Raw genomic sequence first — 26,498 nt, 5'->3', positions numbered from 1 at the left:
TACGCGTTGGTCTAAAAGAGGGAGCGCCGAGGAATGAAGGAATGGCGAGGATGGAAAATAGGAATGGGGCCCTCTCTCCCTTCTTTATTTCTCCTGCCCCAAGAGCAGCCGCGACGCGTGTGGCTGTTTGGCCGTCCGGGGGAGGTTCGTCGTGCTATTGAACCGACCCCAGAGGAGCTGTCGCTGATCTGGTTCAGCCAACTGGATGCTATCGAAGGTTCCCTTGGTGCTGGTGGATTCGCGAGCCGCTCGCACTGGGCCAACTCGGATATGTCGACGTGGCTGGTGAGCTGTGGCAATGGCTTTTTTGTCTTTGCAAAAAGACAAACTGGGTCGTCGACCCTTTTTGTGGTAGAAACTTAAAGAGAGCCAGGGCAAGGAGGAAATTATCTGTGACGTACTCGGCGGCCTCCGTACTGGGAGCTGACGTCCAGGGCCGGCCTGGGTGGCCCGTTCCCTGAGACGATCCCAGGCTGCCCAGCTGGCTGAGCGCGCGATCTCAAAGCAGGTAAAGAACGGATTGTTCCGGTGGCTTGTCCAAGGGCCAAATTGGGCGTGGGGCAGCTGGCTGACGAACCCGCAAAAGACTTCCGATCGGCAGCAGAGCAATCGGATCTAGCGAGGGACGGCGTGAGATCTATCGGCCTCAGCCACTAAAGGGACGGCGTCACTGCGCTACCGCTGCGCCGACAGCGTGGATGATGAGCAAATCGTGTGGGCCGCGTGGTGGGCGGGGGCGATGAGTTGGGACTGCAGGGGCGTGACTGAGACAGGAGGGAATGAAGAATGAAAGGAGACTCCAGCACAGCTCCCTGGGATGGGAGAGAGAGCTCCAGCGTGATGAGGGGGATGCAGGAGGACGAAGACGAGGCCGGAGGAGGATGGAGGAGGACGAGGAGGAGAGGAAAAGGAGGAGGAGGTGAGGTTGGCCAAGGTTGCGAGCTCTCACGAGCTCTGCCAGCGGTGATGGCGGCTGGTGCGGATGCGCGGCGCGGCTTCACCACCTCCCTTTGACCTTGGGAGATTAATTTTTCTTCGCCACAAGCACCACTACGGAGACTATCACGTTAAGTTCCTGACAATGTGCTTTCTCGCAGATGCTTTGTGTCCTGCTGCCCCAGCTACAGAATTTTCCACGCAGTGCACGGTTCTCGCAATGCTGACCGTGCTCTTTGCCGTCCTTAGGCTTCAAGATCTGCCTCCGTATCACCCTCTCTCCACCTGCTCTTCTTCGCACCTCGCTGACCATGGATAGCATCTGAGTGCTCCCCGTCTCCATGCTAGATGCCGAAAGCGCCGCTCCTATCCAAGGATCAGTCCTGAGCTTTCCAGGCCAGGCCAACCAACAGACAGCCTGCCCTGCCGAGCCTTACCCACCAGCTCCAGCATGCAATAACCCTTCTGCTCAGCCCTCGCATGGTAACCTCCGCGCAGAGCTGCAGGTCCCTCCCGTGTCTTCCCATGATCTTTTGCTGGGGCCCGAACGGAAGGAGTTAAGGTTCGGTCAATCAGGGCGAACAGCTGGTCCCTCTAAACTCTTCCCGGCTAATCCGACCCTGGGTCATATTTTTTCTGATATGCGCGATGCGCACAGCCTAAGAGCATGCCATCATCCCCATAGATAGACATCATAGCCACTATGCTCCACAGCTTGAATTTTCACTCTACTGTGTACAGAGCGGCATCGGGAAACCCAGGCCTACCCCACGCTGCAGATCCATCTCAAATCACTCACAGCGCAAGAGTTCCAAGCTCTGATAGCACGTACATCAGCCGTAACAAGTGTCTGGGCCCGTCAGATCTGTTTCCGTTGGCTTTCGATACTGCATATAAAGGGCACGTATTGCCAAGAATGAGGGCTCTTGAAAGTTGACACTGCCCCTCTCCACAGACGCGTGACCGCGAGAAAAGAACTGTGAAGGGAAATGTGGATCTTTTTCTGCGAAATCCACAGATCACATCGTACTGTGCAGAATGACGGTGTCGGCGGCGTTTTAGCCTTGAGGACGCACACAAACATCGAGAGGCATTGAATCGGAGCAATTCGAGTATGTCCACGCAGCAAGAAAGTCAGCGGAGGTGGCACTGGGTGCATGACAGTCCTAGCTCCTAGCAGTACATGAGGGTGAAGAATCGCATGCTCCCAGCTGTTGGCTACCTATGTCTCGTGCGCATACGTCATGTGCGTGCATCGCTAATAATATGCGAGAGATTCTGCATGCTCGTGGCTGCGTGTTGCCTATGTTTATATAAAATTATATGAGATTCTTGGCTCCATGATTCCATCCCTAACTTCACCTCAGCACGACATAGATATGCGCACCATACTGGAAAGATATGCCTTTCATTGTTTGCCAATTGTTCGTGCCATCTTAACAGAGGCGGCACTGTGGACGGCTGGACGGCGACAACACATATCTTCTATGACATAATGGCTTATGCAACTATATCATTCATAAACACCAGCAGGCTCGTTGTAGAGGCTATCGTCCCCGGCACGTGGTCGGCCGCCAAGCCTCAGCCTCGGTTTTGTTTCTTAACGAGATGAGGCTCTTCTTCTGAACATGGATCATCCGCCCTAGGCTGTCGATGCAGGCAACCAGCGTGGCATCGAGACCTCTTCGACGCGGTCGCTTGGTTCGTATTGCTGGCCAGTCTGCATTCAGGAGAGCGTCTTATCGCCTCTCTCGGGCCAACATGACCCCGCAGCTAAGAGCTCTGCCTCGCCCGTCTCGCCCGGGGTGAACGTCTCATCGTATTTAAACGGGGCACGGGGCGCTGCCATGATGTCCAAGAGACCTCTGCATTATTGTCACGATTTCCCTTCTTTATTGCACACCAGCGATCCGCCCTGATGACCTTTTCGCAGACGTGGGAGCTTGAGAGAGCTGGGACGAGGTTCTACCCAGCCTGCTTGCAACCGCGAAGTATACGAGACGACCTCGAAGCTCGAGTGAAAACGACAGCCTTGCACGATGCTCTCCAAGACTGGAACCTTCGAAAGATGCAGTGCAGTATACCAACATAACACGACGCTTCAGCTGATGTATTCATGGGACGGGCCCACGCCAGGAATCCCATTCTCCAACACAAGCAACAAGACACGGATTACCTCTGAAGGCTGCCTGGCGGTCTGCGGGCATGGCAGTGACTATTACCCCTGGAGCACGGTGAGCGCGATAATTACAACATGGCTTCTCCCGATTCTGGGTATGCTCCTACAAGCGCCGTTCGAGAGCAACGCTTTCTGCCGCACAGTCCTGGCCATCACTCGATGGGTTGGCAATCCAATGGCCTCCTTGTCCTATGTCCTGTGGAATATCAAGGTATCCGGCAAATGCGCTCTCATGGGTAAGCGCGCTTCTTCCCCTCTACAATCTGGCGATGCTGACGTCGCATAGTCGATATGGCTCTTCCGTATGAGGACGACCGACCCGGCATTCACAGTGACTGGGCCTCCATGAGGGATTCTTTCTACATCCTTACAACCATGAACCAGTACCAGATAAAGCCAAGCATCTCATCGGAAAAGGAAGCAGAGGGCCTCCTGCGGATTGTCCTCTTCAGCAAGGACCTGCGTCTTCTCAAGGGCAAATCCCTCCTTCAGAAACGAGCCAAGCTGGCACAGCAGCTACGGGCTAGCCGCAAAAGAGGAGTTGTACCTGTCTACATATCAACCATGTGGTTCATATTCTCGTTGGCGCTCTCGATCCAGACTGCCTTTGGTGACATCGGGCACAACACCACGGCACATGATCTTGCTCTCGGCATGTTGCTTTCGTGGCTGCCAGTATTGATTCTTTGCAGCATTGTCGATCGCAACCCGGTTACCGCCGATGATGTCAGGAGAAGACTGAACAAGTTGATCGATTCTGTCCGTTACGCACTCCAGGACGAGCAGATCCGGAAGGAGTACATCAGCACTTTCCAGGATCAACCCGAAGCGGAGCGTATGCAGGAATGGGTCAACAACGTCAGCTTGAAAGGCAGATCCATGCGTAACTTTTTTGTGGGGTTTGCCGGTCAAGGTCGCGTGCGCTGGTTCTACGGAGCGGCGCATCCTATCATCTGTAATATTGAGAACTGCTATGTTGCTGAACGTGGACGAAACTGGCTCCACAACGAGGTGGAGGCGAGGACTCATCTTGTCCTCGGACCTGTCGACGATGAAGGACTCCTTTGGTTTGACTTTCGAGAGCTCTGGCAGATCATCAGCGCTGTAATCATTGTCGGTAGTACCATCAGCGGCGCATTTATTCTGTCTTACTGCACGCCGACTGTCGGTCTTGGCTGCCGGAGTGGCGCCTACATGATATTCGGTATCATGTCATTCAGCCTTTTGCTGTTTGAGATGCTGGTCTGGTGGATTTCCTCGCGTCCTTCCGCCTTACTTCCACCACACTGGGTGCGATCCTCCGTGTATCTGCAGCGTCATCCGAGGGTCGTGCGGTTTGGGGAGGGCCTTGCGCGAGGACTCCGAGATACCTGCGACTCCTGTATTGAAAAGGTCGAGGACTTTGTCGTCAAATCCCTTGTTTCCTGCATGTCTATATTGCCCCTGGTGGACAAGGACCGCAGACTTCGAGAGGCTGCATACACCCTCCGTGGCTATTTGGATTCCTTTCATGACCTCACGGTTCAGCAGAAATCTGAGCTTCTCTTCTTCAGGCCCCTCGAAACGGTCAACGCTGTCTGGCTTCTTTATATCGTCATGGCCCAAACTGTCGGCTCCTTTCGCAGTTGCCTCTGCGTTACCTCCACATGGGGCTTTGGTTTAGGCGGATATCTCGACTTCGCCCAGTCCGACATTACGAACAGCCCATGGATTAGATGGTACTGGGCCACCGGCACTGTCCTTGCTGTCTCAGTCATGGGGATTTCGATGATCTACGTGGTAGCTGAGTGGTGTCTGCAAAGCCACTTGAGCACAGAGAACTACAGCAGCGCCTGCAGAGGGTTGCAACACGTGCGTCGCTTTCGGAGACTGGCACACCCCATCTGCAACGCTCTGTACCCTGTCATTGCTACAATAGCAGCCTTAGGGACCCGGATCGAGGGTCTCCTCGGACTGTCGTGCAGACACCAAAAGAGCCTCCGCTGGACCAAGGAGATCACATTCCCCTATAGCACCCTACCCCGACCCTCCCCACAAGACCGCCCCGCTGGTTCTGCTACATACCTCACGCCTCTAACGGGCGTCACCACGCCAAACCCGCAATTTGAGCTCCAGGACCACGACGGCCCTCTCCCACAGCACACGGACGCGTTCTCCCGGAGCCACTACCGATCGCACCGCGACAGCGACACACTCTCGCAGAGACCGCTCATCATTCCACCTTCCACCTCGCATTCCCCGCCGCGTTCTCACACGGGCTTGGACATGGACCACGCTCCTGGATCATCGGACAGGGGCAGCGATTCTCCGCCTTCATCCTACTGGTCTGCCCGCAGTGGCGGCGGGATCCCCATGGAGCGGTCCACCAGCGAGGCGAGCGAGTATCTATCTCCCAGAGCGGAACGGCGACAGCCGTATCCCAGGCAGGGGAGCGACGCGGCGGATATGGGTAGACCTTCGCTGGCGGAATTGGGGCTTACTGGGAGGAGGAGGGGGTGATGGTGTTCAGACGACTTCAACGTTTGATATGGATGGGTAGACTGTACTGTATGTAATGTATGGATTTATGTTTAATTTGCTGTACGTTATATATTGCTGGATAAATAGAGGGAAGGCAGATATCTAGGGGATGATTTGGTTATTTGTCGGTTATGAAAGCTCTTTGGATTTTCATCTGATAAACAATCGATTTGTCAGCGATAACATCGAGGGATGCACCCAAGCACGCTATGCGACATAGAACTTTATAACGTAACTGATTTCAGGTATATTCGTGACAAATTTTAGTAAAAATAAATAGTTCAATTGATGCTGTCTATCTATCTTATCATCTGTTCATTTTACTTGATGAAATCAATCCCGCCGGGACCTACCTACCTAAGTCGGATATACCTCCCTAGTTGGACTACAATACACACCACCAGGGAACATTATGTATCTTACTAATTAATAGTAATAATCTCCACACGAACCTCTTCATATCTTCTTAGATAGGCAAAATTTTCTTTTATCAATTACCCGACCCGTGGGCGCACCCGACATACGTAAGAATCGTTCGTTATCGGGGAGAACCTTACCTGCCCCGCCAGAAACCCCTCATCTTTCCAAGCTTGAACAGCAGGCGGGTGGGGGGGATTCGAAAACAAGCAAGTCTGAATAAACGACTGAATCGTGCACCGGATACCGCTGTTTCTGCTTTGTATTTGATATTTTAGGTATGCGGTCTACTTACACCTGTATCCGTTTATATTTTCATTGATAGATGACTTTTGTATACATGTACATGTACTCATAAGCGTCACTGTCATATGTCTTTGTTTATATCTATCAAGAGCTATCTACAAGACAATTTTATATATATCACTGCACATATCTGATCATGGACAGTGGCTAATCTGTTATATAGGATCTAATAAACCGATCCTGGTTCATTTGTCTGATTCCTCATTCGGAGCGAGATACATCTATATATTCCCCGATTTAGATAGAGACTCGACATTCATGGCATCCTCAACATCAACATTGTTCCCCGGCGTGGCCGTCATCACTGGCGCTGCTGGGACAGGTATGTCCATACATAGTCAATATAGCTATCTATCTCCGCCTAATATCATCATCATACACTATAAATCCCACACAGATCAAGAACGAAAGAAAGGTAACTGACATGACCTAACCTACCTACCCAGGCATCGGCGCCGCAACAGCCCATGCCTTCGCCCGCGCCGGCTGCACCCGCCTCGCCATCACGGACATCAACTCCTCCCTCCTCCAGCAGACCGCCTCACACATCACCGCCCTCTACCCGTCCACGAGCGTCCTCGCTCTGGAAGGCGACATCTCCTCCGAGACCTTCGTCGAGGCCTTCTTCGACGCCGTCCTGGAGCGGTTCGGTCGTGTCGATTACGCGGTCAACTGCGCGGGGGTCCTGGGGAAGGCGCTGGCGTCGGGGGAGATGGAGCTGGCGGAGTTTGAGAGGGTGAATGGGGTGAATTATCGCGGGGTGTGGCTGTGCGGGAGGAGGGAGTTGAGGGTGATGATGGGGCAGAAGGCTCTGGAGGAGGAGGGTCATGAGGGTCAGGGGGATGCTGGTGATGTTGATCTTGATGTTTTCGGCAATAAGAGGACGAAGAATGGGAAGATACCGACTGAGAGGGGGAGTATCGTGCATATTGCGAGTCAGTTGGGGATCGTTGGGAGGCCGGAGGCGCGTGAGTTATTCCCCTATTTACCATACCACCTACCTCCTACATACATCCTACTTCCCCAAACCCCAAATAATGTATGTACTAGGTGCTAATGTATGATACAGCCGCCTACTCCGCCTCCAAAGCCGCCGTCATCGCCCTCACCCGCGCCGACGCCATCGACTACTCGCGCCACAACATCCGCGTCAACTGCATCTGCCCCGGTGTGATCGAGACGCCCATGACCACGTCCGACCCATCAACCCGGGAGGCGCTGGAGCCCGCGGTGAAGATCGCGCCGATGGGGAGGATGGGTACGCCCGAGGAGGTCGCGGAGTGTGCGCTGTTCCTGGCGTCGAGGAAGGCGAGTTTCGTGCAGGGGCATGCGTTGGTTGTTGATGGGGGGTATATAATCAATTGATTTGTTAAATAATTAATTGATCCGTCTGATGGATTGATTGATGAGGTATTTGGTACGGATAGATATGTGCATATGTTATCTAGCAGCAGCAGCTGATATAGGTGTCCTTTGAAATGGGTCTGCATGTTTCCTGTCAGTTGTACCTATTGTCGAAGCCATTACACTAGGTTGCCATATCTTTTATCACCGCCTCCCCTGCCGCCTCCTGTCTTGGCGGATTGCTATTTTACATCCATGTGATTTTGAAGCTATTGGAGGGTACCCAGGTATCAGGATAGGCCACAGACCCTAGCCAAAGCCAGCCCAGATTGCAATATAGCAAAAGCAGCAAGCTAAGGGCTTGAACAGGGGGGAGGGGGTGCCGAAAGATATGGCAACCTACTGTAGATCAGGGATTTGAAATATGAACCTAGTAATCGCACAGTACAAATGAAGAAGGCAGTAAGAATGTAGAATATGCACTTGATTGATCGACAACGCCGTAACGAGCAATAGTACAATACAATATGCATAATCTCCAGAAAAAAAGGTTAAATTTTCATGTTTAATTTTGGAAAACCGATTAATGTCGTTTTGGAAATGAATCGTCAGTCATAGTATTCCCCCCACCTTTCTCATGCTAACATTGGAGTCATGGAATATTAAAAAAAGAGAAAAGAAGAGAAATTTTAAGCCCACATCATCCCATTCCGTATGTACCTACTTGCTAGCAGTTCATCGTCCCAGGCGGATGACACCAGCGGCCATCAGTTTCTGGATCTTCATCCGCACCTGGGCGTTCTTCATATGCTCCTGCAGAGCGGCAGGGTCGCTCTTGGCTTGCTGGAGGATGCTCTGCATGACAGGGTCTTGGAGGATAGACATGATCTACACCGGCATGTTAGCTTCTATCCGACAGGGATGGACTGGAAAGAAGCTCTCTGGGTACTCACCTCTGGATCTCTCTGGATTCTCTCCATAGTCTCAGCCTCCGTCTCGCCAGCGCGAGCGCTGAACTGCGCCTGCAGACACTTCTGCTGCTGTTCATCAATATCCCGCTTGAACTTGCCACTCTCGTCGTGCTCCTCCGCCTCCGCGCAGACATCCAGAGCCTTGTTGTACTCCTTCATGGCCAACAAGGCCTGGGACTTGCGCAGGTACGCGCGGATGAACTTGGGATCACGCTTGATAGCCTCGTCGCAGTCCTGTACGGCCTGAGGGAAGGCCATCAGCTTGATGAGGGCAGCAGCACGGTTGGTGAAACCGCGAGGGTCATCGGGGGCACGCTTGGTCATCTCGGTAAACGCATCGACAGCACCGGGCCAGTCTGCCTCCTGGAACTTCTTCTGGCCAAGCTCACGGGCCTCCTCCGCCTTAGCAGGGTCGATGTAGGCGTCCCGCTCGGCCTTGATCTTGGCCTTTTCGGCGTTGCGAAGCTTCGTCAGAACATCGGCGGTTCGGTGTTCAGTGAGAGACTTGTTGTAGAACTCGATGGCCTGGCTGAGCTCGCCCAGGCGCTCGTATGCGGTACCGATTCTAGCAAAAGCCCTGTTCCAATGCGTCAGCATACGATTTGCTCGTGCGGGGCCAGCAATCAGCGCTTACTTGGCGATCATCTTGAAGTCCGCCCTCATCTCGCGACCTTCATCGACAGCCTTCTGGCAGATTTCAATAGCGCCCTGGTAGTCGCCCTTCTCGAACTTCGCGGCACCGATGTTGTTGAGGTATGTGATGTCCTTGTTCAGCTCCCAGGCCTTGCTGTAGTGCTCGATAGCCTCGTCGAACTGTCTCTTCTTGTAGAAGTCGTTACCAATCTTCTTCTCCGCATCACCGGCCTCCTGCGCCTTCTTCTTGGCAGCGGTCTCCTCATCTTCCGGCTCGGGCTCGGGCTCGGGCTCAGGCTTCTTCTCCTCAGGCTTGGGACGAGCATCGGGCATGGGCACATCTTCCTCCGCCTCCTTTGCCTGTCCCGCTCCACCAGCGGCCTCTGGGGGAGCACCAAAGTTCATGTCGATACCCAGGAGCACGCTCATGACTTGCAGGAATCTGGGGTCGCGCATCTCCTCGCCGATGGCGTTCGGGTTCTGCTTGAGACGCTGCAGCTTCTGCATGAACTCCCGGTCGGCCAGGAGCGCAGAGGTCTTCGGGTTGCTGGCCAGCTTCTGGAAGAGCTGCGGGTCGTTGAACATGTTTCCCAGACCGCCAGTGGGGTCGCCGGACACTCCATCTGCCTTGGCCTCCGCATCAATCGCTCTCTTGACGGCGTTGAGACCGGACTTGGCCTGGTCGTTGTTGGGTTCGAGCTTGAGAGCCTCCTCGTAGGCGTCGTTGGCGCCGACTGGAAACAGTAGTCAGTTGTCTGCAGCTCGTACGCAAAAAGAAAAACGGAGACACGTAGGACTTACGAAGGTCTCCTAGACCGCGGAGAGCAGCTCCCTTTCTGGCCCAGCCCTTGGCCCAGTCGGGCTTGATCTCGGTCGCCTTGTTGGCGTCATCGAGCGCCTTTTGGTATTCCGACTGCGCGGCATAGACAGCGGAGCGGTTCGAGTACAGGATGTGGTTATTGGGTTCGAGCTCAATGGCCTGGGTGAATTTCTCACTGGAGATCCAGTTAGCAGCTCAGCATGGACCACAGCGCGGGGTATGCGTACATGGCGGTCGGGTAGTCCTTCGCGGAGAAGGCCTTGTTGCCCTCTGCCTTCAGTGCGTCAGCCATCGCAAAAGCCTATCTCAGGGGTATAACTCGACAAACAACCGCGTGCTGAAGTCGACGACGGAGAGGATGTAGACTGAGGTCGCGGAGAGCTGCCGACGTTATGACCTTGGCCGCTCGAGCTTCTGGAAATTTCGAGCTCTGGCGGGGCGGCGGCCTGGGGCAGAGACTGACACCTCAGGCACTCTATCTGCCTCAGGCCGCGCGGGGATCGCAGACTCCACGCCGAAAAAACATCCTCCGCTGGCCTCTCCACCGGTTTGCAGCTTTCCCTCGCGCTTCATCTCCTGTCCAACGCCCTGCTCGAGTGATCCGAGGCTGGAGCCAGTAGCGCTCTTTACGCCCGCTCGAACATGATATCCTGGAAGCCCGCACGGTGATCTCTGCTCCCCATACCACTCCCAATTCCAGCCACAAAATGGCCGCCGCGGGGCCTTCTGGCAAGGATAGCACGGCTGCCATCGCCTCCAGACTCTACGAAGAATGCCGCAACAATTTCGACCCCGACCAGCTGTTCTACCAGCAGGATCTCCTGAACCTGGGCGTCGTACCGGGCAATGACCTCGCGCTGCTCCTGCAGTGCACCCAGTGGCTCGTCGACCAGAAGCTCTTCCGCCTGCTCCACGGCAAGGATGACCGCCTGGCGTGGAAGGTCATCTCCCAGGAAGATGCTGAAAAGTACGTTATTCCAAGCGCGTCGCTCGATTATACAGTAGGATAGATACCTAACAACAACCGCAGACTCCAAAACCTCAGCCCCGACGAAAGTCTCGTCTACAATGTCATCCACTCCACCGGCCGCGCGGGCATCTGGGTCCGCGCCATCGGGACGCGCACGAACCTGCACAAGTCGATCCTGGACCGCTGCCTCAAGTCGCTCGAGAGCAAGAACTACATCAAGCCCGTGCGCAATGTCAAGTTCCCCAAGCGGAAGATGTACATGCTCGCGGGGCTCGCGCCCAGCGAGGACGTCACCGGCGGCGCGTTCTTCACGGACGGCGAGCTCGACGCCAACTTCATCAACGCCCTCGCGGGGTACATCGAGCTCTACGTGAGCCGGAAGAGCTGGTACGAGGTCCCCGTCGAGCGTCCCGCCAAGCGGCAGAAGACGGCCGATGGCGGTGTTGTCACCCCAGCCGCGCCCGCGGAGAAAGAGAAGGAATACCTCCCCTACCCGCCAGGTTACAAGGGCTACCCGACCGTCGCGCAGATCACGGAGGAGATCAACAAGACGGGCCTCACGCCCGTCCAGATGGGCGAGGACAACGTCGCCCAGCTCCTCGAGATGCTCTGCTACGACAACAAGCTGATCGCCCTGAACAACGGCCAGGCCTACCGGTCCGTGAAGAAGCCCAACGTCGCCAAGGCCGAGGTTGGCCTGAAGAGCGCCGGTGGCGACGCGGCCGTGGCAGAGGCCGCGGAGAAGCAAGGGAGGGATATCGCCGCCCTGGGCAGGAACGGTATGACCGAGGTGCCCTGCGGACAGTGTCCCGTGTTCAAGCTCTGTGCGCCGGGAGGCGCCGTGAGCCCTGAGAGCTGCGAGTACTTTGATCCGTGGTTGGAGAAGGCGCTTGGGTTTTGAGTGCTATCTACCTACCTACTTACTACGTATTTAGCTCGATTATACCTCTCCTCGACACTTCCTCGCATCATCCCTTTTCCTCCTTCTCTTCTGTCAGTCTATCTACCGACAGTACGGTACGGTACATAGTCCAGACGCTGTGTACAACCACCGCTAGCGCAAGCTTTTTGAAAAGCGTTTGCTCAAAAAAACAAAAGTGCGAAACAGACCGCCGGCGCGAAATCTGCATGCATGGCATACATAGCATAGCGATGGAGTTCATGATCTTTTTCTCTTCAATTCACACCACGGGGATTTAATCTGTTTGTTTATTTTAGGGTTCCAAAAAACGGGGATGGCTTAGGTAGCTAGGGCTTGCTTGAGAACTTTTTTTGTCTTCAGGGATACGGGTTGAAAGCCATCCATTTTTAACCGATTCCAGATTTTTTGACAGGAAAACTTCTTGTTTGGGTGGGACATGTGACATATTGTCTGCGACTTCGATTCTATCTGTTCTATTATAGAGACGGTTAGGTCAGATCTAATGAATGTGTGGATCATTATTCATCACAGTGATTTATTGGGATTAATCTTGACGGATGAACAAGCCGTACTCTTTCAGGAAGCATCCTTGACATCATAACCCATATCGATACCATCTATCCAACTAAATAAAATACAAGGGTATATGTACACGAACGACAGAGGAATGTCATATCACCACCGAATGAGAAAGCGCGCTCACTTCCCAAGCGTCTTCCTACATTCATCACAATACCACGTCCCCAACGGTTCCCTCGTCAATCCCACGCACTTCCAGTGGAACCACTCGTAGGGACAATTGTCATTGTCACACGCAACCATGTCTCCATGGCTGACGCTGCGGCAGGTACAGTAGACCTTGGTGTCCTCGCCGCCTTCGTCCTCCTCCTCGTCCTCCATCTCCTCGTCCGAGTCGCGCCCAGCGGCATGTCCCGCGCGCCGGGAGACGCTTGCGTTCTCGGAGTCGGAGACGTCGGCGCTGCTGAGGACCGAGTCCTCGTCCTCGTCGCCGGCGGCAGAGGGTGACTTCTTCAGGGCTGCGTTTGTCGTGAGCTTCAGGCGGCCGCTCGCGCTCGACGAGCGCTTCACCGGCTTGCCGTTGGCGCCCACAGAGGCCTTGATCTTCTTGACCTGCTGGTGAGGCGCGACTTTCTTCGTCACTGCCTTCTTGGTCACACCGCTGGAGCGCGGTCCTGCGCTGCCAGCACGGTTGGATCCTGGGGTTCCCGCTTTCGGGGTGCCCGGGCCCAAGGAGGACTGTCGCAGGTTTGAAGAAGCCGCTGGGAGAGAGCCCAGAGAGGCGTTCAAGCGCCGGCGCTTGCTATCCACGGCTCCAGCAGACGATTCGCGCTGGCGTTGCTGCAGGTGCAAAGCAGTCGCAGCTGGCGTGGCAGGGGCCGAACTTCTTGCATTGCTCTGCGCATTCAGAGCTGCTGCACTCGCGGAACGGCCAGTGGTATTTAGCCTTTGAGAAGCATTCAGCTGAACATTAGAATTGCCCGACGTAGGATTCAGAGGGGAGGAGTACGAGTTGGATTCAGCAGAAGGGTTGGAGTCTGGGAAGAAGGCTTTTGGAGGGTCACGGTACTGGTCTTTGTTGCGGAAGAGAGAGGGGATAGGAGGATCATTGGAGAGGATGCCTTCGTTCTGCAGATCACGGATCTTGATATCCAGCTTCTTGATCTGGCGGTCAAGCAGGATACACGCCTTCTCACTGAGCTGGATCTTCTCATCCTGTAGCATCTGGCTCTTATCCAGGTTCTGCAAGATGGTCTTGCTATATTGCTCCTCCTTCGGATTCGGCGTGTGGCTGCCGTTTAGTTTGATGAACTTCTGCAGACTGCTGTCGCGGGAGTTGATCGTTGCACGGCATTCTTGGATGATCTTGTCCTTGGCCTGGATCTCCTCCATTAAGTGGGTGATCTCTGCTGGAAGGTTCGCGACTGGTGGATGTTAGCTCATGCCGTCTATATGGATGCTGATAACAGGAATTGAAATGACTTACCATCATGCACGAACTGTTCCAGCACAGTTGCGCAGTCTTCGGCCCCGTGAGCCATGGTTAAACTGCCGGAGAGCCCTCCAGACAATCAGGTGATCGTTCACTTGTATCTGTAGAACCGCGCAATGCAGACTCGCATGGCCTGGTTACCGAAGCGAGGATAGAAATCCTGTCAAGAATAAAGACACAATGTCTCTGAACGCTCTCAAAGAGGGACTATCGGGGTTCCCCAGTCCCGACACCGCAGTGCAGGGGGCGTGGCGATGTGGAGACAACAGAGGCGGAGAGCGTCGATGAGAGAAGCGGAGATGGAGATGGAGAAGGGATCCAGCGACTCTTCTAGACAGAGACGAGGCCACGTCATGTGATGCATGCGCCACCCGTAGGGCAGGGCACCGCCACGGTGGCGCGGTTTCCCCGCCGGTGAGGAGAAGCTGAAGCTGAATATATGTCCTATTTGGAAAGCAAAATAATAGCCTAAAATACCGTCTCCAAATTACCGTGTAGTGATTTGTTCAGGCGGAGTGAGACGTGCATTTTACATAAGCGCTTACTAGGCCTTCGTTGGCAAGAGCCCATGTGAGCGTACAGGGCGTACAGCCAGCTAAGACGCCTGTCTGGAGCCCTCTGATGTAGAAGATGTCGATCAATCTATTTATCTATATAAGGTAGAGAAGATATCTGCTGATTCCTGCTTTCTCTCTCTGTTCCAGGCCATGACGTCGTCGTAAGACGTCGATGTCAACATCACATAACGGTGCAAACAACGCAAACAGCGCCCGCGCGGTTCTCCTCAAAGCGTCTTTTGTACCCCGCGCCGCCGGGGAAAGTCGACGGCGTGTGTTTCCAACTTTTTTGCTGATCTCTCACGCGAGCAGGATCCCACAGGGCCTGCGCGCCAAGATACCCTTCATTTTCATTTCAATTGATCCATCCAGCGGATAGGAGATCCGACGTCTTTCTTTCAAAACCTCAACATGGGTCAGGATGCCCCTCCTCCGGTTCCGGAGGGGATCTTTTCCCTGCTCGACACCGACCTGTACAAGCTCACCATGCAGTGCGCGGTGCTGAAGTACTTCCCTGATGTTTGTGAGTTGATGCGATTCTTCGTCTGCCGTCCGGGGATGCGTTATTTTTGACCGATGGCCGTGTCTGATAGATGTCACCTATGGCTTCACAAACCGTACCCCGCGCATGAAGCTGTCGCGAGGAGCATACAAGTGGTTTCTGGAGCAGATCACCAGTGAGTGAAGAGGCGCCATCAAATAACTGTCTAATGGCTAGTGGCTAATTGGTTTTCGCTTATCAGAGCTTGGAAACATAAGGCTCACCCCCGAAGAGCTCGAGTACCTGAAGAAGCAATGCCCCTATCTCAACGACGCCTATCTCAGATACCTCACCACCTTCCGATTCAAACCCGAGGAACAGATTGACATTACCTTCACCCCCGTGAATGATACCGGCAGCGACACCGATGAGGGTGACCTGGAGTACATCATTAAGGGTCTCTGGGTGGAGACGATACTCTACGAGATCCCACTGTTGGCCCTGACGAGCGAGGCATACTTCCGCTTCTGCGACAGGGACTGGGACTACGGGAACCAGGAGGAGAAGGCATACCGCAAGGGATGCGCGCTGCTGGAGAACCAATGCGTCTTCTCTGAATTCGGATCGAGACGCAGGCGGGATTATCACACGCAGGACCTGGTCATGGCGGGACTATGTCGCGCCGCGGAGGAGGGCAAGAGCAAAGGATGGAAAGGAGTCCTGTCGGGAACCAGCAACGTCCACTTCGCGATGAAGTATGGGGTGCCTCCGGTCGGGACTGTCGCTCATGAGTGGTACATGGCCATTGCGGCCATCACCGACGACTACCAGAATGCGAACGAGCTGGGTCTGCGGTACTGGCTTGGTTGCTTCGGGGAGGGTGTACGTTAATTTATATGATACCTAAACAGGGGTCTGGCTCAGATGGGCTTAAGCTAACTGACGCCTAACAGGTCCTCGGTATCGCTTTGACCGACACCTTCGGCACTCCCGTCTTCCTCGAAGCCTTCCGAAAAGAGATCCCAGACTACACGACCGCCGGCGTCGGCTCCGTAGCCACAACAGCATCGGGGGCCGCCACGACCGTCGAGTCCAACCCGGCCAGCGAGGCAGAGACCAAGGCCCCGGTCCACGCCCCGCTCCAGAACGGCGACGAGAGACCGACACGCAAGACGTACGCGCAGGTCTTCAGCGGCGTGCGCCAGGACTCGGGCGACCCGCTGTACTTCGTGAAGATGGTGCGCGATTTCTACGACCAGGAGGGCATCAAGGACCAGAAGACCATCGTCTTCTCGGACTCGTTGAACGTGGAGCACTGTCTCGAGTACAAGGTCATTGCGGAAGAGGCGGGCTTCAAGCCTGTCTTTGGTGTGGGAACTTATCTGACCAGTATGCCATCCCTCCCTCCCCTTACTTACATCTCTCCTAGTCGCAAGACTTCATACTAAGATATATGCTACAGACGACTTCTCCCGCAAATCCGACGGCAAGAAATCCGTCCCGCTCAACATTGTCATCAAGATCGCCTCCGCCGCCGGCCGCCCCGCCGTCAAGCTCAGCGACAACATGGGCAAGAACACGGGCGACAAGAGCACCGTGCAGGAGGTCAAGAAGCGTCTGGGCTACATCGAGCATCACTGGGAGGAAGGCGACGAGAGCCGGCGGTGGGGGAAGAGGGGGGAATAGAATAAATCAGAAACAGTTGAATCGAATCGGACTGGGTTGTGTGGGCTTTTGATTTGCGAAGGACTGTATATGCCGTTCTACCCACCTATCTATCTACCTATCTAATAGGTACCTAACCTATCTACGATGGACGGATGGACGGATTCGTCGCTTGCTCGCTTGCTTTGCTTCGCATTGTTTTGTCTAGTCCGGTTTGATCCGGTGAATGAATGGATGGATGAATGGATGGATGGATGGATGGACAGTGATCTGCATTATATTACCTGGAAAGATCAAATCCTCTATTTCCGTTCAGGTTCAGGTTAATGATGATTTCTTGATTATTAGGTCTGCAGGAGGCAGTAGGGTGTCATATCATATCCTTCGGCATCTCTTTCCTCTGCACTCTGTCCAAGCCAATCGATCCATCTTTCTGCTGTTGTCACATTTTAATCTTGGATGACTTTTCTTCTAGGATCTGTGGCCCGGCCTAGCATGGGTAGTGTCCGGGTACCGTCCAGTGGTTTCAAAATCATGTGGTCCTGCTATAGAATAGAATGGAAATAGAAAATAGAATAGAATAGCAATCCGCCAAGACTGCTAGTATCTCTCCCTCTCTCTCTCTCTCTCTCTTTGTACTGTACTGTACATGGTACCTATCTAGCTTAGGTACCTACTAAAACAAAAACGAAACGAAAAAGGTAACATGTGGTTATGTGGTCAACTAGCTTCTAGAATGACACCCGCAGTATCAAAATTGCTACCTTCTGCTTGCTTGCTCGCTTGCTCATTGAATTGTGTTTTGTTTTGTTTCGTGTCATGTCATGTCATGCCATATCATATTCATATCTGCATATCGTATGATTTAGAGAGAAGAAAACACAGTTAAGGTGTATATAAACCCTCCTACATCACAGAAATCCAAGATCCTTCTCCAAGTCCCCGGTGATATCTCTACTATTCAATCGCGATGTAATAATATTCGCCTTGTCTGGTGGTCCACGTTCACTATGGTCGTCTCTTCGATTAGAGGTTGTGTCTTCTTCTTCTTCTTCATGGCTCTCAGGGGCTCCTCCTCCCGTCCATCCGCTGAAAATATCCAGGGTCCAGGGTCCGTCCGGGGGCTGACTCTGCTGTTTGCTGTCAGGCCTCGTGAGAGACGTCTCGATGTGATGATGGTTGGTATTGGACGGTGGAGGGTCGGCCGATGGTTGACAAGAGCTTTCGGTTTCCGGATAGTCTAGGAAGAAGTCCATGTCGAAGTCGTTGGAGACTGGATGGTTTTCATTAGTGATTCTAGGTCCGTTCGCAGCATCGTGAGACTCTTCAGCGTTTATATTCGTGCTGTGGGTCACGTTGATGTCATCGTCAACGCGGTCGGCTCTATGCAAGGCTCTTCCTTGTGCATTCCGATCGTAGATTGAGTCGCTCGGATCTGGACTATTAACCTGCATCTCCGGTGGTGACTCGGATGAATCCAGCCGATTCACGTTCATAAAACTATAGATGTCGTTCTGTATGGTGTCGAAGGATATATTCAAATTCGTGAACTGCTTCTTAACAGCTGCCTCAAGATGTGCCGCTTCGATATCCGCAGCGGGGTATATGTCCTTCAAATCCTGAAGCGCCTGGACGCATCTGTGGAAATTGTAAATGCTCACTTGCCGGACCGTCGGATTCGAGGATGTCAAGTTCACAAGGTGGGCAACGGCAGCTGGCAGGAGTACCGTCACGCCGGACTGGGGCAGAAACTTGGTCAGGTTCAGCTGGCTAAGACCCTGCACGATATGCGTAATCCCCGTTGCGGCATCTTGTAGTTTCGTGCGCGCCGTAGTCGACCACTTGACGCCCGACTTCGAGTTGTCTCTGTTCGCAAATGTCAAAGCCCGCGGTCGGTGAAGTGCGCTGGAGGTGGCGTGGTACATCATCCTCAGCATGGCGCTATGGAGAAGCAAGACATTTTCGCCATCTTTTATATGGGCTCTGGAGGCAGGGATAAACTGAGCATCCTTCGGAAGTCCACTGAGCCAGGAGTCAAGCTTCTGACTGCAGCGAGCGAGTTCCGCCTCTGACACCTGTCTTGGAACGAGAGTGATCGTCGTCTTATCCGTCGCTCCAAAGTGGTGATTCGAGGGAGAGTATTGGGCAAATAATACCCGACCGAGACACTGGCAGAGCTTCACTTTCTCTATAAACATGGTTGCCAGGCATCTTTGGTGGGATATGTCCTCCAGTTGACGACATCGCAGCAGCTGGATAACCGATTCAGGAAACGGTTCGATATCGAAGTCGCTCAATCGAAGCATAGGAACGTCGCAGGTCCCTTCGTTTATGTGAGTTGGGCGTCTCAGCCCCATAGCGATCAAACGATCACGCGAGTACAGAGTCCACCATAGGCGAATCCGTAATCGCTGGGTTGTCGGATCCATGTCAGACTTTGTAGGATCTCTATGTAACCCAATCGAATGGGCTTGAGTATTGCACACCCCGACCCAATGCCAAATGTCCTTCTCAGGACTGCTCTCCTCATCAGCCCAATACGTCATAAGTAAAAGTGTCTGCAGGATCGCAATCCGATCCTCCTCGTAGTCAAATGAATATAGAAGCTGGTCAAAAAGTCAGTTAGATAAGCCAAGTTCGGGGTCACCTCTCTTACTTTTACACGGGTGAAGAACGCCTTCCGGGCACTCTTCCTAGTCGCATATCCAGCTGCCTGCAGATGCTTTAAATCGACAAATGCCGTCCCCGCAAACATGACGGCTTGGAAGAGCAGAAGGCTGATATCGCCGTTGGGATCGTCCTCGGCAATGCAGCGTAGAAATTCCCGCAGGTTCAACATCGGCATAAAGTTGTGTACCCATTGGACATAACATCGTAGCAGTTCATCTCGTAATTCATTCTCTGGAATCGTGAGAGCACCCTTGTGTCTGAGGAATTCGACATCCTCCGGAGCTATTCGAGAGGGCAATGGCTTCAAGTAACGCGGCTCATCATCCAAGACAGGTATCAAAGGGTCAAACTCGGGATCAATGAGCTCTTGGACGGCAGAAACCATATTCGACAATGGCAAGGAGGACGGAACCGCCGGGGTGCCCAAAGTCCTCCATTTTCGCCCAAGCCTGCCCCTCCTTCCTGCTCGCAGGCCGTCGTAATCAAGCGGAGAATTTTGCGAATCGGGTGAAGTGCTATCTCGGGGCACATGGAAGAGCATATCAAAGTCACTCAGGAACAGGATATCCGCCGTCGTCTTCTTGGCCGCCGGCTCATGCGTTGGCTCCGCGTCGAAGCCATGGTCGAGTTTGCGCTTCTGAGCCATGGCCATGGCAACGCTTCACATAGTTTGGCTTCTTCAGCTGCCGCAGAGCTGGCGGTGCATCCTTATTTTCTTTAGAACCACATTCAGATAGTCGCAGGCAGTCAGCGGCGGTGAGAGGCGTGTTCGAGAACCCAGGAGAGACGGCGCTCGGAAACGGCGCACGTTGGGCTAGCCTGTGGGGGTTGCGGGCTCCCCAGCTTTTCGCCGCTTGGCTGTGGGGTCGCTTACATCAGTCGTGGTGATTAGAAACGGTGCACCCTCTCAGTGAGTCAGTCTCGTGTGCTGCTGCTTAATCTTATCGATTTATTCAATGGCAATGCGAAAATACGAAGTCAAGTGGGGTAGAGAAAGAGTGCTCTAACTTCATGATCCCCGTGTCATAACCCCCACATCATGCAAAAATATATTTCTTCAAAGGGCTTGCTGCTCCTGGCGAGAATACATATTCTATGGCGGTGGAATTTTAAATTGATCCGCTGCTTTAACAAACTACGTTGCAAAAATTTCATGCGAAGGATGTTCTAATGGATACTAGTTCGGGATATGAGCATGAACACGACTCGAGCATTCAAGGCGCTGGATCTATTCCTCAGTCGTATTGGCTACGGCAAATGTGATGATCTGTGCATCTGCATATACGAATACCTTTCCTTTTATCCAGAAAATTAGAACCGGACTCTCTCCTCGTGCCTAGGGTTTACTATAATTTATGTACATGTTCAGGTAATTCAGCCTATTGCAGCTGCAGCAAACTGCCCGAACCACTAGCTACCTACCCGATAGGAATACCGGACGAAACCCGGAGGCGGCGATGGTTGCAGCGGTGCGATAATTACCGATATTTCCTGCCAGCATCGCCAGATGAACCTATACGTTCGGAGTGAGCAAGACCCTGCCCATCATGATTGCATAGGTAGGTTTTCGTAGTATCCATCCCCTACTCATTAACAGATGGGTGGGCTGGATACACGATTCCTTCCCCGCCTCTGTAGCATATAATACTTAGCATCTGAAGTTCACTGGTTTCTTGGAGTTGATTTCACATCAGTCACCTTGGGAGGAGCAAGAAGGGCACATGTCTGCATCTAAGTAATAGAAGCATAAAGCGGAATTCTGGGCAAGAAAGAAGAAGCAGGTAGACACTTGGCAACGGATACTGGGTCAATTTCTTTTCCCACGGTATGTTTGCAGGTAGGTCATGCTCCTGGTTGGATAATTGCGAGTCTAGACGATAATGAGAACCCATTACTTGGCTTGGCCATCTCATCTTTCGTGCAACGTGTAAGCACTCTACTATCCCCCCAATACTGCCACTAATTAAAGCACCATCCTCGTGTTAGCTCCTTTGATGAGTAGTGGTCGTGAGCGGGCCCTAACATTTTATTCAAGAGCCTGTACGACAGATTGATAGGCCCACTTCAGCAACGATATTGCGTCACGCTTCAGACTATACAGTATCATGCTCCCACAGTTCTTCTACTGTGATATTCCCTGCTGTATATTCGTATGCTATAGCAGAAAAAGGTTTCGTAGGTTGCTCGATAGCATCGCATCCATAGGGTTGTTGAATTTGTCCCGACATTTGTTGGAACAATCCTGGTTCTTTGCAATGTCGTTAGGTCTTTGCGCTATGATTCGATGCCAAGTCTGATCGACTATCTATTCGAACGCACGGTATATAATTCTGTTAGCTCCAGTTGGACAAACACAGGTGTCGACAAGCATTTTGGAGAATATCTGCACGCACCAAAACCCCATAGATCCGGCCCGCTTGGCCTGGATATTACATCAAGTCTTTTGCGAGTAGTAATAAGACCTGATTAAACTTTCCTCCAACAAGGCAGGATAAAGAAAAAACGATATTCAAGAGCACAGCCGTTCCGATCCGATCAGAGCAAGCAAAGCGGACCAGACGTCAACGGGGCCTCTGAGCCAATCAAGAGCGGCTGCCCGAGGCAGTGCATGGAGCGAGCCACCGATCCTATTTTGAGTACCGAAAACGTGCGGGCGGAGCAGCGTTGGGAAACCCAGATCTCTGGCCTGCAGCGCGTCATTTCTACGCCAGCATGTGGCGCGGAGTTGCGATGGAGGAAGGAAAAAAGAATTTTCGATGTTAGTCATGCCGCCTGCTGGACATTATTCGTCGTGCGGAGGGGCTTAATTTGGAAGGCCGCGGCACGACGGTGGATAGGATTAGGGGCGCGGGCCGCGGCGACTCGAAGGCTTGTGAAACAGTCCACTAAGCTTCAGGCCCAATGCAAGCCAGAGCGCTCTTACGCACAGTGGCTATCGCTATCGTGGATAAGCCCAGCTTATGGGGAAAAAAAGAGCGCGATAAGAATAGCATAGTGTTTCAGCGTTGGCATGCTTTGGGTGCTGCAGATACTCCAGGTACAACGGATGTCTGCACATCCAAATATGTCCATGCGTTATGAAGTACTCCGGACGGCACCCACCGTGTTTCACGGTCCAAGGACACAGAGCAGGCAGAGGAAGAAGACGAGAACTGTGATGCCTGCAGGCAGCAGAAGTACTGTGCAGGACTGGAGAAGAAAGGAGAAAAAAAGAGTTAATAATATCTGAGCTCTTCCAGCCCTCATTCCATGGATACAACGCTCGAGGCCTTTGGTTGGTGCTTCGGATGCCCGGGCGACGGACGGGAAGGAGAGGCGTGAGACGGGAAAAGCAGCTGCCTGCGCGTCGAGATCCCAGCCGCGACGTCGTCCTCTCCTCTCTTTTCCCACTTCTTCATATCTATCGTCACCCGTGTTCCTCTGCAGTTATCTCGTCCTTCTACTTATATTACAACCCTGTAAAAAGACGGAGCACGCGGTAGCGCTACTGCCGCTCCTCGTCTCCAGCCAAAATAAGGGGCTCGACGATCATCCACCGGTTCATCCTCGGCCGCATCCCTCGAACCCAAGACCGGCTACCCGCCCGTCTCTTCGCGAGCTTGAGGCCTGACTCCCCCCCAGACCAGCCTGAAAACCTCAGACCTTCCTCTGACCCTTCGTGTGTCTGGTTTGGGCTCTAGCGCGGCGGGCTGTGTCTGCTCCTTCGCGGCCGGTCGTCTGTTCTACGGAGTAACTGACCCTTCCCTACCCGCCACTCATCGCCGCTTTCTCTCCCCCCCGTCTCACGTTATTTTCCTCTTTCTTCTTTGACAAGTCAGCCCATCTGGGGTCCCTCATTCTCTCTCTTTTGTTAATCTTTTTTTCTTTCCGCTTTTCGTCTTTTGCCTTTTTTCGTTTAATATCTGCCGTTGCGATTCCCCCCATAGCGCTTTCGTTTTCCGAACCCGTTGCCTCCCTGGCTACGTTTCGCTCTTTCGGACTGCAACTTGCATACATTACGAACCCTGAACCACGCGCCACAGGGGTAATAATATATTTTGATCGGGCACGCGCAAACATCAAAAAGACGCCAAGATGAGCGTAAGTCATCGATGTCGTTTTTTTTTGGCGGACGTCAACTATCGCGAGACGGCCCCTTTCCTCCCCCCCCCCCATCGAGCTCGAGGCGCTTCCGTCAGTGCGAGACCTGTGCTGATCTGTGCGCGCTTCTCAATTGATATAGTACAACCAAGGAGGCTACGGCCAGTACAACCCATACGGTGGGAATGGCGGCTACCAGGACCTGGAGCAGGGAAACGGTGGATATGGTAAGATGGAGATTTTTCCAATTTGGCTATCTCGATTGTCTAGCTGTCTAATACCTCTGGTTCTTTGCAGAGATGGCTCAGATGAACCAGAACAATGGATATGCTCAGCAGCAACCGGCGGGCCCCACGGCGATTCTGAACGAGTGCAGGAAGATAAACGATGGCATTAATGAGGTTAGGGCGAAGAGAGAGGGTCAGCTCGCGATCGCACAGAATGCCCTGCTGGATTCGGCCACCGAGAAGGAGGATCAGGCGATGCGCCAGAACTTGGACTACATTGAGGATGAAATCAACAACACCTTCCGCTACCTTCGCGACCTCCTCAAGAAAGTCAAGCAGACGCCCGGATCTGGAGACGCTCGTGTTCAAGGCCAGATCGATGTCACCAACAGGAACCTGCGGAAAGAGATTGAAGCGTACCAGAAGACGCAATCGGATTTCCAGAAGAGACTGAGGGCACAGGTTCGCAGACGATATGAAATCGCGAACCCTGAGGCCACCCCGGAGGAAATTGACCAGGGTGTTGAGAATGTCCTCCTGGGTCAGGAACAGAGCTTTCAGGTACGGGCGGATTCCCTATATTTCACGTACATGATGGGAACAGTTCTGACACTCTGCAGGTCGCTGGCAGCAGATCTAGACAGGCGAACGAGGCCAAGCAGGCTGCGTTGGAGAGATCCGCCGCGATTCGGAAGATCGAGCAGGATATGATTGAATTGGGAAGATTGTACCAGGAGGTGGCAGAACTTGTTCACCAGCAAGAGCCCGCCGTGGAGCAGATCAACCAGGGCGCGAACGAGGTTGTCGAGAATGTAAACAACGCCAACCAGCATCTCAACAGTGCCATCAAGAGCGCACGGAAAGCCAGAAAGTGGAAGTGGATCACCCTTCTTGTCGTCCGTAAGTATCTCTTGACCCCATGTATGGGACGAATGCTTACGTTGTCAGTTGCCATCATTGGTATTGTTGTCGGTGTCGCCGTCGGTGTCTCGGTGAACAAGAAGTAGTCCTTTTTTATCTCGTTTGATAGTTTGATAAGGATGAGCATACCGACGCGGATGGTCGGTGCGCCGTCATGCTATGATCTTGCTTGGAAGGGGGTTCTATGATCAGTGCCGGTTCGAACCGGATTGAATCGAGTCCCCGTCCGTTTGCCGTCGTCGATCCGTCCTATTTCTGGTTCTCTGCCTTGTGTTAGTTGTCGACTATTCCCGATACTCGCTCTTTCTGTCTCTTTCCCGGTTCCCGTTCTCCATGGCATTTTACTGTATTTCTTGGGCCATTTAACCAAAAGCACGTCAACCCTCGTGTTTGCAGACCACCACATCGCCCGTGTTTCCTGTTTCCTTGTCGTTTTCTTTCTTCTACCGTGTGTTCGGTCGTGTACAGGTCTTACTGCGGTTTCTTCTCCCTGGATCATATGCGACCTGATGATTGTCTCTGTTCAATGGCAAGGATACGCCTGATGCTGTTGTACATATTAGATTCTTTCACCTTTTTTGGCGCTAGACCATATTATAATAATCGACTATTCACTAGTATGCAAGTGCTCTACTTGGTTTTCGCTGGACCGGGGTTTAGCGAATGCCTGGTCCAGTCTTACATCCTTTGCGATTCCGCCACTCAGCAGCATGTGCGACCGCCCTACACAGCAGACGGAGTCTCACATCATCTCCTGTGGTCTGTCAAGGCCCCGGAGGACTCGCCCGTCTTCTGTGGATCTCGCAGTCTGACCATCGACCGCTTCCATCTACATACTCCTACCAGAGCGGCGGGTGATTCAATCGCAATCGTTATGCTCCTATCTGCGCACCACCACTACTTTACTGCGGCTGCTCATCCTTCAGCGCCTGCGCCTGCCGCTCCTGTTGCTCCTCCTCCTCGGGCGTCCTCGTCTTCAGCTGCAGGGCGTGGATGCCACCCTCGCGACTCATCTCCTCCTTCAGCAGGGCGTAGACCATCCGGTGCCGGGCGGGCTGCGGCTTCGATTGGAACGCGGGGGAGGTGATCGTCACGCTGTATACCATACTGTCAGAGGACTAAACTAACCAATTCCGTTTGGGTATGTATGAAAAGGTATGGGATGGTTGGAAGGGGTATGGACGGACTGGAAATGCGTCTCCTTCGAGGTGCTCCCCTGCATGGGGGCGTGGTGCGCGTGCAGGTGCGAGTCGTTCCGGATGATTAGCGTCGAGGGGGAGAAGGCAGTTGTCAGCTGCATCATCCATCCAGTCAGCTTGTTAGCCTTCCGGATACTTTTGAGGTGGATATTATATAGAGGCGCGCGAGTTAGTATATTAAGAAGAGGAAGGAATTGCATACCTTCTCACGAATCGCATCCTCAACGGGCGTGTTGGACGAGGCCATCCTGGCTGCTGTCGAGGTCGAGAATGGTAGGCGTCGCGGAAGCAAGCGCAAGCCCGGAAACCTGGCGCGGGGGAACATCGATCCTTGCACACGGTCCGATTGGAGCGAGCGAGCGATCTCTCAATCTCCAGAAGCTCCCCGTTGAGCCCAACTTGATTTATTATTATGAATCTGGATAGGTGCCTGACAAGCTGGACAGCCCGCGGAGGAGGAGGAGGGGAAGCGGGGCGATCGGTATTCCGTGCCAAGAGGGCGCGGTAATGTGAGGCATGGCCCCCGAGGTCCCCGAAATATAGACAAAAGGATATAGCAAACAACGGGTTCTGACCGATGTTACACAGCGGCAAGCATTGTGCACATCGCAGGGGTCTTGTAGGATTAGAGAGGTGGTCCTCTGAGTATGTGCCCTGTGTTACGATCAG

The 26,498-nt window shown here is 53.3% G+C and overlaps 15 protein-coding genes across 15 annotated transcripts; 9 read left to right on the top strand and 6 right to left on the bottom strand.

Moving 5' to 3' along the window:
• Positions 1-63: 63 nt before the first annotated feature.
• On the top strand, positions 64-619 carry VTN00DRAFT_3594 (uncharacterized protein; the record flags this gene model as incomplete). The annotated part of the gene is made up of 2 exons (XM_069429928.1): positions 64-285; positions 473-619. 2 exons carry the CDS (start codon positions 64-66, stop codon positions 617-619), a joined length of 369 nt encoding a protein of 122 aa, XP_069289115.1.
• A 167-nt stretch (positions 620-786) lies between these two features.
• VTN00DRAFT_3593 (uncharacterized protein) lies at positions 787-1,255 on the top strand (the record flags this gene model as incomplete). The annotated part of the gene is made up of 2 exons (XM_069429927.1): positions 787-976; positions 1,098-1,255. 2 exons carry the CDS (start codon positions 787-789, stop codon positions 1,253-1,255), a joined length of 348 nt encoding a protein of 115 aa, XP_069289114.1.
• Positions 1,256-2,975: 1,720 nt separating this feature from the next.
• Positions 2,976-5,614, top strand: VTN00DRAFT_3592 (uncharacterized protein; the record flags this gene model as incomplete). Its single annotated transcript, XM_069429926.1, has 2 exons — positions 2,976-3,351; positions 3,402-5,614. The coding sequence occupies 2 exons, from the start codon at positions 2,976-2,978 to the stop codon at positions 5,612-5,614; spliced, it is 2,589 nt and encodes an 862-aa protein (XP_069289113.1).
• Positions 5,615-6,616: 1,002 nt separating this feature from the next.
• On the top strand, positions 6,617-7,723 carry VTN00DRAFT_3591 (uncharacterized protein; the record flags this gene model as incomplete). The annotated part of the gene is made up of 3 exons (XM_069429925.1): positions 6,617-6,680; positions 6,805-7,326; positions 7,428-7,723. The coding sequence occupies 3 exons, from the start codon at positions 6,617-6,619 to the stop codon at positions 7,721-7,723; spliced, it is 882 nt and encodes a 293-aa protein (XP_069289112.1).
• Positions 7,724-8,437: 714 nt separating this feature from the next.
• VTN00DRAFT_3590 (uncharacterized protein) lies at positions 8,438-10,418 on the bottom strand (the record flags this gene model as incomplete). The annotated part of the gene is made up of 5 exons (XM_069429924.1): positions 8,438-8,590; positions 8,656-9,250; positions 9,308-10,040; positions 10,108-10,301; positions 10,354-10,418. 5 exons carry the CDS (start codon positions 10,416-10,418, stop codon positions 8,438-8,440), a joined length of 1,740 nt encoding a protein of 579 aa, XP_069289111.1.
• Positions 10,419-10,833: 415 nt separating this feature from the next.
• Positions 10,834-11,997, top strand: VTN00DRAFT_3589 (uncharacterized protein; the record flags this gene model as incomplete). The annotated part of the gene is made up of 2 exons (XM_069429922.1): positions 10,834-11,093; positions 11,157-11,997. The coding sequence occupies 2 exons, from the start codon at positions 10,834-10,836 to the stop codon at positions 11,995-11,997; spliced, it is 1,101 nt and encodes a 366-aa protein (XP_069289110.1).
• A 720-nt stretch (positions 11,998-12,717) lies between these two features.
• Positions 12,718-14,078, bottom strand: VTN00DRAFT_3588 (uncharacterized protein; the record flags this gene model as incomplete). The annotated part of the gene is made up of 2 exons (XM_069429921.1): positions 12,718-13,961; positions 14,024-14,078. The coding sequence occupies 2 exons, from the start codon at positions 14,076-14,078 to the stop codon at positions 12,718-12,720; spliced, it is 1,299 nt and encodes a 432-aa protein (XP_069289109.1).
• Positions 14,079-14,997: 919 nt separating this feature from the next.
• Positions 14,998-16,753, top strand: VTN00DRAFT_3587 (uncharacterized protein; the record flags this gene model as incomplete). The annotated part of the gene is made up of 5 exons (XM_069429920.1): positions 14,998-15,109; positions 15,180-15,263; positions 15,330-15,949; positions 16,021-16,456; positions 16,530-16,753. 5 exons carry the CDS (start codon positions 14,998-15,000, stop codon positions 16,751-16,753), a joined length of 1,476 nt encoding a protein of 491 aa, XP_069289108.1.
• Positions 16,754-16,879: 126 nt separating this feature from the next.
• On the top strand, positions 16,880-17,299 carry VTN00DRAFT_3586 (uncharacterized protein; the record flags this gene model as incomplete). Its single annotated transcript, XM_069429919.1, has 2 exons — positions 16,880-17,054; positions 17,208-17,299. 2 exons carry the CDS (start codon positions 16,880-16,882, stop codon positions 17,297-17,299), a joined length of 267 nt encoding a protein of 88 aa, XP_069289107.1.
• A 344-nt stretch (positions 17,300-17,643) lies between these two features.
• Positions 17,644-20,054, bottom strand: VTN00DRAFT_3585 (uncharacterized protein; the record flags this gene model as incomplete). The annotated part of the gene is made up of 2 exons (XM_069429918.1): positions 17,644-19,338; positions 19,389-20,054. The coding sequence occupies 2 exons, from the start codon at positions 20,052-20,054 to the stop codon at positions 17,644-17,646; spliced, it is 2,361 nt and encodes a 786-aa protein (XP_069289106.1).
• A 2,923-nt stretch (positions 20,055-22,977) lies between these two features.
• On the bottom strand, positions 22,978-23,398 carry VTN00DRAFT_3584 (uncharacterized protein; the record flags this gene model as incomplete). Its single annotated transcript, XM_069429917.1, has 2 exons — positions 22,978-23,124; positions 23,189-23,398. The coding sequence occupies 2 exons, from the start codon at positions 23,396-23,398 to the stop codon at positions 22,978-22,980; spliced, it is 357 nt and encodes a 118-aa protein (XP_069289105.1).
• A 78-nt stretch (positions 23,399-23,476) lies between these two features.
• On the top strand, positions 23,477-24,716 carry VTN00DRAFT_3583 (uncharacterized protein; the record flags this gene model as incomplete). Its single annotated transcript, XM_069429916.1, has 5 exons — positions 23,477-23,482; positions 23,625-23,709; positions 23,780-24,270; positions 24,330-24,609; positions 24,658-24,716. The coding sequence occupies 5 exons, from the start codon at positions 23,477-23,479 to the stop codon at positions 24,714-24,716; spliced, it is 921 nt and encodes a 306-aa protein (XP_069289104.1).
• A 71-nt stretch (positions 24,717-24,787) lies between these two features.
• VTN00DRAFT_3582 (uncharacterized protein) lies at positions 24,788-25,129 on the bottom strand (the record flags this gene model as incomplete). The annotated part of the gene is made up of 1 exon (XM_069429915.1): positions 24,788-25,129. One exon carries the CDS (start codon positions 25,127-25,129, stop codon positions 24,788-24,790), a length of 342 nt encoding a protein of 113 aa, XP_069289103.1.
• Positions 25,130-25,174: 45 nt separating this feature from the next.
• VTN00DRAFT_3581 (uncharacterized protein) lies at positions 25,175-25,488 on the top strand (the record flags this gene model as incomplete). Its single annotated transcript, XM_069429914.1, has 2 exons — positions 25,175-25,247; positions 25,307-25,488. 2 exons carry the CDS (start codon positions 25,175-25,177, stop codon positions 25,486-25,488), a joined length of 255 nt encoding a protein of 84 aa, XP_069289102.1.
• Positions 25,489-25,532: 44 nt separating this feature from the next.
• VTN00DRAFT_3580 (uncharacterized protein) lies at positions 25,533-26,154 on the bottom strand (the record flags this gene model as incomplete). The annotated part of the gene is made up of 3 exons (XM_069429913.1): positions 25,533-25,725; positions 25,818-25,924; positions 26,032-26,154. The coding sequence occupies 3 exons, from the start codon at positions 26,152-26,154 to the stop codon at positions 25,533-25,535; spliced, it is 423 nt and encodes a 140-aa protein (XP_069289101.1).
• Between the last annotated feature and the right edge of the window lie 344 nt (positions 26,155-26,498).

Source organism: Thermoascus crustaceus (genome assembly GCF_041956765.1).
Source record: "Thermoascus crustaceus strain CBS 181.67 unplaced genomic scaffold VTN00scaffold_2, whole genome shotgun sequence".
Lineage (NCBI taxonomy): Eukaryota > Fungi > Ascomycota > Eurotiomycetes > Eurotiales > Thermoascaceae > Thermoascus > Thermoascus crustaceus.
This window is presented reverse-complemented; position numbering and strand designations above follow the sequence as displayed.